At 29.2% G+C, this 11,819-nt stretch overlaps 1 protein-coding gene across 2 annotated transcripts in view; it reads right to left on the bottom strand.

Annotated features, from left to right (window-relative positions):
* Nucleotides 1–1,822: 1,822 nt before the first annotated feature.
* LOC111040807 (cationic amino acid transporter 2-like) overlaps nucleotides 1,823–11,819 on the bottom strand; it is a 31,095-nt gene continuing 21,098 nt past the window's right edge. For both annotated transcript variants that reach the window (XM_022324834.1, XM_022324835.1), the window contains exons 9-13: nucleotides 8,223–8,320; nucleotides 6,987–7,126; nucleotides 6,204–6,464; nucleotides 4,751–4,914; nucleotides 1,823–2,735 (exon numbers count right to left, since the gene is read on the bottom strand). In XM_022324834.1, coding sequence (XP_022180526.1) covers nucleotides 2,511–2,735; nucleotides 4,751–4,914; nucleotides 6,204–6,464; nucleotides 6,987–7,126; nucleotides 8,223–8,320 — 888 coding nt within the window. In that variant the 3' untranslated portion in view covers nucleotides 1,823–2,510. The remainder of the gene's footprint in view (nucleotides 2,736–4,750; nucleotides 4,915–6,203; nucleotides 6,465–6,986; nucleotides 7,127–8,222; nucleotides 8,321–11,819) is intronic.

The following is an 11,819-nucleotide window of genomic DNA, read 5'->3' as shown; positions in this document are numbered from 1 at the left end:
TTACACACTCATTAAACCAATTACAATAGATTTATTAGATATTATACAATCCTGTACTATTCAAATGTAGTAGGTACGTTATAGAACGGTAATGCAGGATAAATATAAATAAAACGGTATTCCTGTAATTTATATAAGCCTAAACTGTGATGATAAAATTACTCGGAACACCAATTTAAATCTTTGTAGGAGACGCTCAAGTGTAACCTAGCTAGGGTACTTATTTTCTGTTGATTTTTTTGTATTGTGGCATCACCACATGAGGACTGAACCGTTTGCACTCCTAACCCTCAAAATCAAATATTTACAACATTGATTGCCCCAATGAAAGTTTGAACCCACTTTCAAGAGCACTAACTAGTTATGAAGGTTCAATCGGTTCAAAACTTTACATGATAAGCATAAAGGTGAATATAAGTTCCTACACGAGACCTAGCAGGTAAAAAGAATACTGTACCTACTATGTTAGTTCTTACACGGTAGAAAAATTATACATAATGTAAGTTTCTACTCCAATCGTTTACCTATCTGTTATTAATTGGAGTAGTCTGATAGTATGTACTAAGTATTTATATTTATTATTTTTATAGTAAAATGAATAAATAATATATATTATTTAATTGTCTATTTAAGCTATTAGGTATTTTATTTAAATGTAATTATTTTTTATAATATTATAATTTTCATAAAATATATTGAATGTAAACAAACTGATAATAATCCTACTATTCCCTTGGCATAGACTCAGTGGCGCCAACGGGGAGGGGGGACTTAGCCTCCCTGACCACGATTTGGTAACCCCAAAAATATATTTTTATTGATTTAGATATAAGACACACATGGGTTATTTTGATTTAATATTTTTGTTAGGTGTAGCTCCCCTCCCTCCAGAATGTAACCCTAGTTGCGCCTATGGCCATAATACAATAAGCGTTATCCGAAGTAGATGGTTGACGGAACGGGCCTTACCAGTTGCCAGTGGTGAGAAAGGCCAATTCTGAATCATTTCTAAATCATCCGTCTCTCAATGATAAATAAGTGTATAGTTACCTGCTTAATAGAAGGTTATTAGTGTTGAATAAGTAAATTAATTATTATGATACCACTGACGTCATAAAATACCATTTTTCTTCGAAATATGTATTAAGATCGATAGTTGGTAAATATAAATTAGATATTGTTCAAGTAATAGGCTATTAAACACCAAGTGGAGAATAGTTTTCCCTCCAATCAGTGTAAAATATTCGCTTCAATTCGTCGTTGAACGAATATTATATACAAATTTGAATACAACTGTATGTAATGGTGGCTAAATTGTTGAACTACGATAGAAATTCCTTGGGTACTCTTCGAGGGTATTAGGTATACAGTCAGAGCGAAATTCTAAATTAGATATTACCCGGGTGACTTCGCCTTTACGCATGACTCATTACTCTTCAAGGGTATAGATATACCATCAGTGCGAAATTCTAACTTAGATATAACCAGAATGGTTTCGCCTTTACTCATGAGTCATGACCTTTACTACTACTACTACTACTACTACTAATAATAATAATAATAATAATAATACTAGTAACGGTCTGTCACACCAATATAATACAATAATACAAACATTCAGAGGAATCTCTCCCGACGTGTTAAATTATGGAGCAGTATATTGGTATAATAATAGTAGTGATGACCAACCTATATAGGTATTATTTAGATGCGTTATTTCTTAGGTCAGGAGTCCAAATTTCTCTACATACCTATGACAATCATCAATATCACGACAAATTCATCCAGTAAGTTGTTTGATGGTAAAATATTTGTAAGCCAATTGATCGAGTCATTAGTTCGTATATTAAACAAAAATGTACATAATAAAAATGAATGTTATAAATAAATTTAAAAAAAAATAGGACAGATAGATAACTCTTTTAAACAAAAAGAAGCCACAGGTGTATTTTGACATTAGACATTTAGAAAAAAAATGCGAAACATTACGTTTGAGACGCTTATTTGAACAAAATTATACAACGTTGTTTGAGTAAAAATATAACTGCCATGATATAAAAAAAAACAAACAAACAAATAAACAAAATGTTAATAATAGTTTCGGAGATTCACTAGCGTCGCCGATGATGATGACGATGATCGATGACGACGGTGTTTTTATTAACATTGTGAAACATTTTGAAATAATTGTCCTCGGATCATTTTGTGTAGTTTATACTGTTATATTTTGAAGGTAGTGGTAGAAAGTCAATTTTTTTTTAAAAATGCATAAGACAATGTATGTATTATAGGAGTGTTGTAGTGTACAACGAAATTATTGTAGTCTGTCGCTCAGTTATCTATATTTTTCTACTTCGTTCACACACACGTAAACGCACTATATGTACACACTACACATTCACCCTCACTTTCTATCTTTGTCTGTCTCTCTCCCCCTTACCCACATTCACACCCAATCTCTCCTACACTTTCATCCCCCCCTCACATATCACCCACCATCTACCCCCGTGCTAATATACTTGGATTTCGTAACGTATCTGCTTCAGATACGTCTCGTCCATCATCCGCCGTTGGTTCAACCGTTCCACGCTGTACCGAAGTCCGTAGAACAGGTAAATCAATAAGCCAATGAACAGCCAGACAGTGAATCGTATCCAAGTGGATGTGTCCAGTTGAGTCATTAGGTAGATGTTAAGGACGACGCTAAGGCACGGAACGAATGGGACGCAAGGCACCTGAAATAAAGATGAAACACGTTGGCAACTAAATCTTAAAACGATTGGGTGAAAGGGCAATAATTAAGTCGATAGTATTATAAAAGAAAAATATCTCACCCAAACGTTAACTAAAAATATCTAGGCTGAATATTAATTCGACTGATTGTGTATATTAAGTCATTGTCCAATAAATATTTGTACAGATAAATATTTCAACTGACGATATTTTATACTACGAATACATTAGGATTCTTTGTGTACCTAAGAGCAGGTACAACTTTGCCAGGTTATTAATTTTAATAAATGACAACAACATTTTCATTTATTTTTAGGAAAACCTCAACATTTCGATTACAGTGTTAAATTAGATAGCCAAATATTTTTATTGAAAGTTAGATAAAAATATTTTATTAAACATTCCCTACTTAGTACTTCGCATTAAAATTATATCAAAAGTCTTATAATTTAATAAAACCCTTTTTCCTTAATACCAACCTAAGTTTTGTATGGATATCACTTTCGCTTAAATGATAATATTTAAAGATTTTTGTTTTTATGATATTAGAAAAAATTGAATATGTTAATTTATTCAAACTATATAATTATGATTCATTTCAATACCGATACATTTTATGTAGGTACCATGCATGAATTATTAGATTGTGTCTACTTAGTATTGTATTAAATATTTATGACTTTCCTACTCAGCGATTCAAAAAGTAATTTTTAATAAAAAAAATATAAACAATTATTAATATGCAAAATATTAGTACAAGTATTTGCTTACTTTTATTAATTATCTGAGTTTACACCGTTAATTTGTACTCATAAATATTTAACCATTAAGGGTATGCCATGTATGCGTACTGATTATGTACACTATCCAACACCACTCAGTACATAATATTTTTTAATAAAATTGTAAAATGTTAATCGTAATCAGAATTTATGAGATAACTTTATCTTTGATGTGGTGTTTTTACTTTTACCACAGTGGAAATACCTTTTAAATAGGTAATTAATTTGTACACATTCGTTAATTTTTAAGAATTTTGTTTAATAATTAAACTTATACGGAATTATTGAAACATAAAAACAAAGTCGATATATTAAAAAAATATATAGTTCCCTTCTATATCTACAAATATACATTGCGAATAATCCAATACTAAGTGATCGAATTAAGCGTGAGCGCAAGGAGACGCAGCTCCTCTTCAATTTTTTTTTTATACATTGAGAGGACTTCTTCTAACTATTAGAACGTTGGAGTGAAACGTTTTTCTTGTTAAAATAACATTGTAATTTTATGATTATTATTTAGTAAATAAATTTAAAATTTAGTTTAATGATTTTTTTTAGTATACCTATTACCTACATTGTGTAATAATATATTTTTGGACATAAATTCGGACCGCACACAATATTTTAGAATTTTATATGCACTCCTGTTAAGCTATCCATGTGCACCTATTTAGGGAATAGTGAGCCACTTATAACCCACTACCAAACTTTCTCATAAACATCCCTACCCACATCCTCTCCACCCTAAAAAATACTTCCCGAGAAGAAATAAAAAATAGTTCAAAATCATACATGCATCTTATAAATAAAGACATAGACAACAGACATGAAAACTATCTAGTGTTTTGTATAATGTATGTAATATAAATAATATATTATCTGATATTTTTTTTTACATTGTCACTAAGTGAAGAAATAAAATTTCGTTGTCCCGTTCATATGGTATCTACTTGCAAATCGGAAATAAATTCTCATTTATATTATGATGCCCCGATTTATCGAAAGGGATAAATCCTATATAGTTATACCGTACTTATACACGGATATGTATCTAGACCTAAGTAATTTCAGTGCATACTTTTCATTATATTATCCGTAGTGAAAGATACAATAACCATACCAGACAATATAATATTATAAAACCCGCCTTCGTCTCCATACGTCATGGTACACGACAACCAAGAATCAAAAACAATAAAATAATAAACTAATAAATAATTATATATAATTACGTGGAATGTAGGGCGATTTGTTGACTGTGGTTGTCGGGATAACGAATAGCAAAGCACCAACAAACACACACCGGAAACGCTGCATGCTGCATACGTGACCATGCTGAACTTTCCTTCAGCTTGGGCAATAGAGACAGACGAGCAGAAACATATGGACACGACGACTGATACAAAAAAAAAAAAGTCTGAATATAGATATCACAATATTAATAATTAACAATTTTATAAAAGGTAGAAAATAGTTTTTCTCTAATACGTATACAAAACTAATATATTATAATAATGAAGTTGTGTTCACTTTTACGTAAGTATTGGTGTTATTTAATTGATCAATAAAGATTGAAAAGTGTCCTTGGTGCAAATTAGTATTATTATTTTAATTTTTCATATAATAATAAATAATTATTACAAAAAAAAACATTATTCTCAGCAGAACTCGACTTAATACTATTATAGGGATCACAACAAATTAAATGTTCATTCAGTAAATAAAAAAAAAGTATGTTTAGTATATTCTTAGTATATATTTTCTTAATTTTTATTTTAACCCCATACATTTAGGCTTTCGACATTTGAACAATTACATCTTTAGAAGACAAATTCAATGCACAATTATTGTAATATAAGGATTTTCTGTATACAGTCATCTGCGCTTTAGTATTTACCAATAAAATGCAACGGGAAAAAAATTGTTAAATTTCAAACAAGGAAATACGTGAAATTATATTTTGTAAACATAATATTATGGTGTCACTCAAAAAATAAACATTTTCGAGGAGCAGTCGGCTATCTGGAAATTACCCCTCGACCGCCCACTGCAGATTTTATCTTCGGGTGGATAAATATGACAAACACGATTAGTTTTAAGTCTAATCGTCTACACGTTTATTTGTGATGTTAATACCCGGAATTCACGATTACTTCATCAGGAGGTCAATTTTGACGTAAATCACGTTGGCGGATAAACCAATAGAATTTTTTTAACAACATTTTTTACAACTCATACATTGACATTAACATGGTGTCAAGTATTATGTGTAGGTTTCACAATTTGACTAACAATTATTAATTATTATTTAAATTCTGGGCGTGGCAAGTGTGTTGGATACGCAAAGAATTCACAAATAGAAAATTAATTAAATTATTATTATTATTATATTTTTTAAAGGATATTAAATTGAAAAATGCAAAATTTAACCATCCCATGAAAAACAAATTCACCGATTTTTCGGGATTAAACATTTTAAAACATTAATTCTTAATGATTCCTAAATAAAAATTAAAAATTATAATGTGTACAGCTAAAAGTAGTTTTTAAAATATGTATCTAATTATAAAGCGTGCTGGAAAACGGTCACTTTGATTTGCCTAAATAGTATGATATAAATTTTGTCGAGCAACGACTTCGTGATCGTAAAATAAATTTGAACTCAATCGACCAACAGATACTTACGGTAAACCAGAATAATTATGATGGAGGTACGACTAGTGTTTTTTGTTGTAATCTGCGACTTTGGGAGATTGAAACTGGATGATAATAGTCTCATGAGGGATACACGAAACCTGCCATTGTCTCTGACCTTACACTCTTCGGAATCATCGTTAGTGTACCGCAAAATCAGAACACAAATACACACGAGCGAGTACGCCATCAATGTACCGATAGACATCATATTCATTAACTGCTGAAGGTCGAAAAGACTGGACAAAATCGCTAAACATACGATTTATATTTATTTCATATTACTTCAACTTTATTATTATATTACATCAAATATGTTATAATATTATAGGTAGGTACAGAAATTGTACAGAAAAAATTGATGTTATACGAACGGTATTAGATTTAGTTATTCAAATGATGATAATTTTATTCAATTATTGTCTTTGCTGAACTACAAAATTATATTTGAATAAAATATTAAAGTTAAAAGTATTGAATTTTGATTGAAAATAAAAAATTCAGCCCTTTTTGTTTAGATGGAAATTTAGTAAAGTTGCAAGTATGTTGCAATGAAACTTATAATGTTGATATAATAATAAATGAATTTACCAATAATTATCTTAATTTGAAAAACTATAAAATCAAAATGTTTGGAAGATAGGAACTTTATAAACAAATTATTTTAATGTTAAGATATCTCGTTTTGATTATTGTGAAATAACTATAATATTATATTATGACAAAGCGCATACGTATATATTGTGTATACATTTTATTTGTACTCGTACTTACCAGCAAAAGCTCCACATATAAAAGTACCCCAAAATGGAGTTTTTGTCTTGGAATCAACTTTAGAAAAAATGTGGAACAATAATCCGTCAGATGCCATGGAGTACAATATTCTGGGTAACGGGAACAGTGTACCGATCATACTAAAAACAAAATTTAATTTCATTGCTTTCAAAATGTCAATTTTATTATTATCCGTTTGGTATAATATATTATATTGGTATGTGTTATATATATAAATATATTATATATGAGACGTGGAATTATTGATATTGGTACGTATTCACTATTCTGCAGGTGGGTATTGATAAAAAAATAATCGCCAGTCTATACTGATGAGTGGGCTTATCTTTTTTATTGAAAGTATTCTATACAAATTTCAAACCACGCTGAAATGTTGACATGTGCATACGAAACATTACAAGGCTGGGCATTAATTCGTTAGTAAGTTTAAGTTAAGTTATTATTATAATTAACTTCATTATTAACTTAAGGAGTATCAAGCATTAACTTTTAATCAACTTAATTCTACACTTAAACAAGTTGATTTAAATTATTATAACTTCATATTTTCGTATAAAATATTATAAGCACCTATGATAATTATTACGACTGAAGTACGTTTGTCGTTTATACAAATGAATACGCTACGTCACTAGATACTATTTTTTTATTAACTTAACTTTAATTTAAAAGTTAATATTAAAGTTTGGTCGACTTCTAACTTAATTATATTAATAAACAATTTTAAACTAACTTTTAATTATTAACTTTATTTAGATTTTAATTAAACTTAACTTAACCGGGTAAAAAATATCATTAACCTGCCCAGCCTTGCGAATCAACGACCACCTGAGGTTTTTGCAATCAGCGCCACGGTCTCTTCTCCCACGCACGTGCCATGTTTAATTCGTACAGTTTTAAGACCATATCATATCGAATATACGTGTACCTTCTTATTTTGCATGCGTGTCATATAAGTCAGTATAATATATTGATATATTAATGTATTATACTATACTAGCTAGTTGTTTTGATGAATGTTATTAGATAGTTATGTACCTAGGTATACATTACAGTTAATGCATTGCGTACTGGTCATACTGTTAGGTATAACTTACAAATCATGTAGGCTAAAATGCGAAGTGGCACATAAATAATATTAATATAACTACTTATAACTACTTTTGAGAAAAAAAAATATTAGTTTTGACTAACGTAAATAGCTTTTGTACATACTTTGTGCATAAAGCAAACACTGCTCCGATTGTAACGATCCATTCGAGCGCATGCCATCCCATCTGTTGGTATATATGTGGGAAGGGAGCTTCCGGATCCTTGTATAAAAAAAGTAAAACGAATATTGAAACGTTATGAACGTTAAATGTCCAACGGTTAAAAAATCCGTTGTTAAAAACCAACAAATTGGACAAAGAATCCAAATTTAAAAAAATAATAATAATATATATATTGACTTGTTATTTTAGCAAAGGATATTTTGTCCTTGGATATTTCCCAATAGGAACTCGTTATGATTATATAACTTGGATAAGTTTAGTAAATTTGATAGAAAAAAAGTAAAAGTTCAATCTCCAGTACCGTTTAATTATGTACGTCCAGACAGTTTTTTTTATTTATTATGTTCCGACGGTAAACATTGAAAATGTTCTAAAAATAAAACTACAATAGTGATATATCCTAATTGGATATTTTATTTGTAAACGTAATATAACTACTAATTTTATAAAAAAAAAAACCATACAAAACCAATTACTGAAATTTTGATTTGTTTATTTACACTTAAACTTGCCGTCTATAAAATTTTTAAATTGTTTTTATATACCTTGACAAATTATCTAACTATATTGGTATAAAAAAAATAAAACTATAAAATAACTACAATTACATTGATTAAAGACCTACCTAAAACGTTCAAAAACAAATTATTTTTTGATAAAAATTACGAGTTTTATTAAAAGTAGGTATATGCATATTTTCTAGAACATGGAGAAAATATAGAATAACATCAAAATAATGTCTTGCGAATATTAAGAAAAAAATTAACTCATATTTTAACGAATCTATTCACGAAATCTTCTTACTCCGAAGATCGAAACTCTTAAAATTTAGACCATTGCGTTTGAATAAAAACTCATAAAACCCTTGCTGAGAACAAATAAAGTTAATAAAAATTGGTAAACTGAATAATTTCTCAAATTACACTGAAATTCGAATATTATCATACAGAATATTTTAACGTTGGACCAGTAATTTATACCAAGAAATAGTTTCAATATATGTAACCTTCGTGTTCTTTTCCGTATACATTCTGTAACTTTTAATATTTCTAACATTCATCTAAACGTCAACTTCAATAACTTGTTTGGGTCAGTATATGAATTCAATTCGGTGTACTGCTGAATCGGAAGAAAAATTCCTACCATTTAGGTTTTATTTTTTAGAACCCTTAGTGAAACTCATAAAGTAGAGAAAAAATTGATAAAAAAAACATCAAAGTCACAGTATTCTAACATCATTCAACCGTATTTTGAAATCAAATGTGCGTGTACAATTTTTAAAAGTAGCCATGCATAAAGATTTTCTCTGGTCTATTATAATTTATCAACAAAATAAACATAATAAAACTTAAATAAACTACAGAGAAAACAAGACTCCAAAACTAAATATTTCGTAATAAATCCATTCAAAGTCGTTGAATAGTTTTATTTTTGTCAACAATTTAATAACAATACAGTACCTATTATAATTTTATTTTTTGTATTAAAACAATTAGTAGATTGAATTAACTCTCTAAAAACTTTAACACTTCTAACCGAATACCAAAATAAATGAATTACAACTAAAACGACTATCTGACTAACAGACATTAAATTTATTAATTTAATATTTTAAAACGCTGTCACTTTACTATCAAATGGCCATATATTTACTTTAAAAAAGTACCTATATAATCGATTTTATTGTATAAGGTAGTTATCAGGTATGAGGGGTGGATTGCCCCACTGGGAATTCGGAAGTTTTCCCGATGGACTATCCCGTATAAATAAACTGTTTTCGATTTTTTCCTAATTATTGTTAGATGTGTTTAATCACTCAAAAATAAATTTTTTTATAAGAAACAGAAAATAAAAAAAATGACCATCTCGAACAAATTTTAATTGTTGAACACAACTTACTTGTCAATTAGTGAATAGTGAATTGTATGCACAGTTTAGTGTACATACTATATAGTATATACTGTATATTATCTACTAATATACCCGCTAGTATCATATAATTGAATAATACATTTTATTGTTTTCAATAATTTGTAAATTCTATTAATTATTTTTTATGTAATACATATTTCAGTGATCGTATATGAGTATCATATCTAATTAGATAATGCGTTTGATGCTCAGCGTGTGATTAGTGTGATTAGATACTCAATTGTTAATAGAGAATAAAACAATTCTTCAAATACTACTACATCGGTCCCGAATTGTTGGAATAAAAATTGAGTTAAATACTCATATTATTTATGACTAGTCAGCAGATAATATTTAAACACACTTATGAAGTTATGGACATATTATTCGTTAAGTAAAAATTAAATTAAATTAAGTTCCCATATGGTAAACATTATATATATTAGCCTTTAGGCCATTTCTGAAACTCTGAAGATATTAAATATTGATTATAATGATATTATTTTATATAAATAATTTTTTAAGCAAATAATTTAACTCAAAGACAAAACAGTTAATATTAAGAAATGTATCCATCAAGAGATAGATAACAACGACTGTGCGCCGATCCATTTACAATATCTCCCCGCAACTAAATATATATTTTACCAATCCACCCCTGGTAGGTAATATTAAGGAAGGGTACTTTAATTAGACGTCTCTCACTCTTCGAGTCCTCAAGTTGATCAACATTTATGAATTAAAATTTAGAGCATATTCAAGCCGTCCAGAATTCGACACCTGAATATTAGGTATCTCAGCTTTAAATTTTCACTCTACATATTATAACCATATATACACCAATATAATAATACACAGTTTTAAAAAAAAGTTATGAATATCTGCCGTATGTATTATATTATATAAGTGTTGATTAACTGCAGTAGGTACTTAGACTAATAAGGAGTTGATTGTTAAACAATATCGGTAATGACGAATTTGACGTTCTATTTAATGTACTTGCCGAGTACCGATGATAACAAGGAAAACTGAATAATATTATTTCAATTTATTATGGTTATCGTAAAATTCAACAGTACATTTGACTTCTTTGTTTCAATTATTGGCAAACAAAACATGTTTTATCATGTTTGATGAACGTCATTGATTTCTTGTAGTTCAAAAATTGCGAACGCGTGAGAAAATTAAAACGTAGGTATTGAATTATGCAAACACTGTGATTTGTCAACCATGGGTAAAACTGCTCCATGCCCAAAATAATTCTTGCTACCAATTTAAGACTTAAAAATAATGGAACTGCTCTGGTCACCAAAAATGCATTATACAATTACGTGATGATTATAGTTGTTTTAAATTGTATATTTCGTCAAATCAAAACAGACCTTCTGATAATATTACTATAAATTATTTTTTTTTTTTTTTTTATTGATCTTAAGCTTCGGCAACTGAGGCCATTAGCTGTAGTAGGATTTGTATTGTAGGTTTGTATTGTATATTTTGGGACGGTAGGGGGGAACACGTGTGTGTTTGTTTTTGGCAGAATTTCGAATGGGGCACCCGTAGGTTTCTGCCATGCCCCGGGGGTGGGGGATGGCAGCACTTGTTCTCCGGTCACCGCGACTTGTCC

The sequence above is a fragment of the Myzus persicae genome, unplaced genomic scaffold (genome assembly GCF_001856785.1).
Source record: "Myzus persicae strain clone G006 unplaced genomic scaffold, MPER_G0061.0, whole genome shotgun sequence".
NCBI lineage: Eukaryota > Metazoa > Arthropoda > Insecta > Hemiptera > Aphididae > Myzus > Myzus persicae.
The sequence above is the reverse complement of the archived record's forward strand: the minus strand, read 5'-3'. Positions and strand labels throughout refer to the sequence as shown.